At 45.7% G+C, this 2,941-nt stretch overlaps 1 protein-coding gene across 1 annotated transcript; it reads right to left on the reverse strand.

The window, feature by feature from the left end:
* Positions 1-207: 207 nt before the first annotated feature.
* LOC126003413 (centrosomal protein of 89 kDa-like) lies at positions 208-2,723 on the reverse strand. Its single transcript, XM_049769595.1, is given in 3 exon segments — positions 208-568; positions 571-2,014; positions 2,017-2,723. Coding segments are annotated over 3 exon segments (2,382 nt in total). The 5' UTR covers positions 2,677-2,723; the 3' UTR covers positions 208-290.
* Positions 2,724-2,941: the final 218 nt, after the last annotated feature.

A 2,941-nucleotide genomic window follows, 5' to 3' on the forward strand; every position in this document is an offset into this window, starting at 1 on the left:
ACCTTATGCAGTGCTAGAAATGATACCGAGGTCAGTCACTTGCAAGGCAAGCATACTGTCCGCTGTACTATCTCCTGACTACAAACTATTACTAATAATGACATTTCTGATATACAATGTCCCTACTTTAAACTCTATCAGCATGCATGTCCTTCTAGCATCGTTCCCAAATTTCCCCATTTCTAACCAACCTTTCTAGCAAACTAATTTTTTTTTATGGGTTTATCAGTTTATTTCATGTTTGCCTGATAACTTGCCCCATCCTGTTTTTTGTTTTGGAAGACCAGGATTTAGGCCAGGGGCTCTTGCCCAGGGGAGTCTACAGTCCCTAGTGGTAGGTCACTTGGTGGCTTCATGTCACAGTAGCTGAAGTTGCAGCTGTCCAGCCTGTCTCCTGGAGAGATGTCATCAATACAGACCTCCTCCAGAGCTCTGCTGCTCTCTATGCCTTTCCTCTCCAGAGTGGCCTGCAGAAGTTTTCGAATTCTCTGCTTTTCCTTGGACGTGGTCTCCCAAACAACTTCAAGTTCACCTTCCATTTCTCTTTTCTGCTGCAGTGCTTCGTCAGGATCTCCTGCTTGTCCTGCAGAATCCGATGGAGGTTCCTCATCTCCTGCTGGTACTGAGCCGTCTTGCTAATGAAGTCTTCCTGCTGCTCTGTCAGAAGGTGACAGATGTCATCCACCTTCAGGGATGTCCTCTTCTTGTACCCTTTGACTTTTTCCTCCAGCCTTCCCAAGCGAACATTGCTTTCTAAGACTTTGTTGAGAACTCCATGTTTCTCACTTTCTAAACATTTAGCCAAATACATAAGATGATCACATTCCTGAGTTATGTTCTCTGCCAGGCCAACAAGATTTGCTAGATACTGGTGGGCAGATATTTCATTTTCCATGGCTTTTTTTACCTGCTTTTTGAGAACTTCAATTTTCTTTTCAGATCTCCTGTATCTCTTCTGTGTCTGCTCCACCTCTGCCGTCAGAGTTTTGTTCGTGGCTATCAGACTGTTCTTCTCCAGCAGCAGGCTCTTTGTCTGAAGCTGCAGGCTGGCCAACTTCTCCAACAACTCCTCCATCTCCACACTCTCTCGCTCTTCTTCCTTCTGCAAACGGCTTTCTAATTCATTTATGATCAAAGTATGAACACTAAGATCAATTTTGCCATCTAGTTGTGTCCTTAATTCCTGGTATTCACGACGTAATGTTTCCAACAGCTTCTTATTCTCACTCAGCTCCTTTTCTTGGCTCTGGGTTTTAGTCTCCAGAAGCATTAGTTGTTTGGTCAGTTTAGAAACTTCCTGGAGGTGCTCCTGCTGTGCATCCGTGCCTTTTTTTCTCTGAATCTCCAACGGATCTAGCAACAATTTGTTTTCCTCTGAGGTTGTTTTTGCCTGAGTCTTAAGCTGGTTCCATTTCTCACTCCCAACAGGGCTACTCTTCTTTAACTCCCGGTGCAAATCTTCATTTTCTTTCACCACTTCTTGAACACGCAATTTGAACATCTTCATTTCCTCCTGGAGGGTGGCACTGAGCTCGTCCTTCTCTTTCATCCTGTCCTCATAAGCCAGCAACAACAACGGAGACAGGTACTTCATATCCAACAACCAGGGTGGTGGAGGTCCTTCTGGTGGGAGACCTTTAATATTTAAAATCTCTTCCTTGGACAGATGCCTAAATTTTGTTTGGTATCTACTCAGTTCTACATTCAAACGATGGATGGCCATTTTCAACTCCTCATTTTCATCCACTAGCTCTTGTGCTTGTTTTCTTAGATTAACTAATTCAGGTGAAGCCATCACTTCCTGGGAAGAAGCTGACTCAGCCTCCCTCAGCTTGAGGTTTTCTTTCTCCACCCTCTTGAGTTTTGACTGAAGTTCTTTCATGGTTTGTTGTATTACATTAAGCTCAAGAACAAGGGTTTGATTTGTGTTGCTTAGATATATATTTTCTTCTTTTAACTCCTGGAACTTTTCTTTGGTAATTTCCAGACATCTCTGACGTGCTCTACCAGTTATATATCTGGGGAGGGTGGAGGCTTCTCACATAATGGTGACTTTTCATCCTTCAGATTCCGAATATGTTTTTCATCTTTCTCCAGTGTGCACTCGGATGTAGGTGGGCAGCCTGAAGAGCCGACGTGCTTAGAGAGATTTTCTTCTTCTTCACTGTCCATCTCACGTGACAATAGGACCTGGCTTCTGTGCGGCATGGCATAATCAGCATTGTCCGGCAACTTCTTGGCTGGGCGAGCACCCACAGGCCCCGACTCCTCGTCGCTGGAGCACAGGTTGGAGTCGGAGACCTCTGCATTGTAGCCCAGGGCCGAGAAGGTTGGCAAGGAAGATCTTCCCATCTCGCTCTGCCAGTTGGCTTGAGGCCTCAGCTCTGCGGAAGTGGCATAAGGGTCGATGAAACTGTCCTTGTCCATGTAGGTTGTGTCACTGTCGGACTGGGACCTCTGGCGAGGCTGAGGAATGGCGACGGTCCGGCCAGTCAGTGTTGTTGCGAGAATGGCTGCAGCGAGAGTAGACCTGGGCCTCTCTGGAGAGGGGTTGGGACTGCGTGGAGGTGGCGTGCGGGGCACAGCTGGCTTTGGGGCAATGCTGGCTGCAGGAAGAAGGCCATGGGCAATATGTTTAAACTGGCTCCGGCGGCTTTTCCGAAACCCCCGGAACATCTTTGCAACCGGAGTGTCCGGCCGGGCAAGAAGATTTTGCAACCCGACAACACACCAAGGGACTGCTCATTAAGTCACTCGCAAAGTAATTTTTAAATATAATTATATAGGTAGGGTCACAAGTTTACAGTAATGTGGGATCTTATCTTTTTGATGTATACAATTACCTAAAATGGTTCTTTTTATTTTGATTTGCTTTGCCCTAATATTAGGTGAGTCTAAACAGTTTTCATATAATTACTGCCATACATATATCCTCATCCTG

This window comes from Suncus etruscus, chromosome 3 (assembly GCF_024139225.1).
Source record: "Suncus etruscus isolate mSunEtr1 chromosome 3, mSunEtr1.pri.cur, whole genome shotgun sequence".
Classification (NCBI taxonomy): Eukaryota; Metazoa; Chordata; class Mammalia; order Eulipotyphla; family Soricidae; genus Suncus; species Suncus etruscus.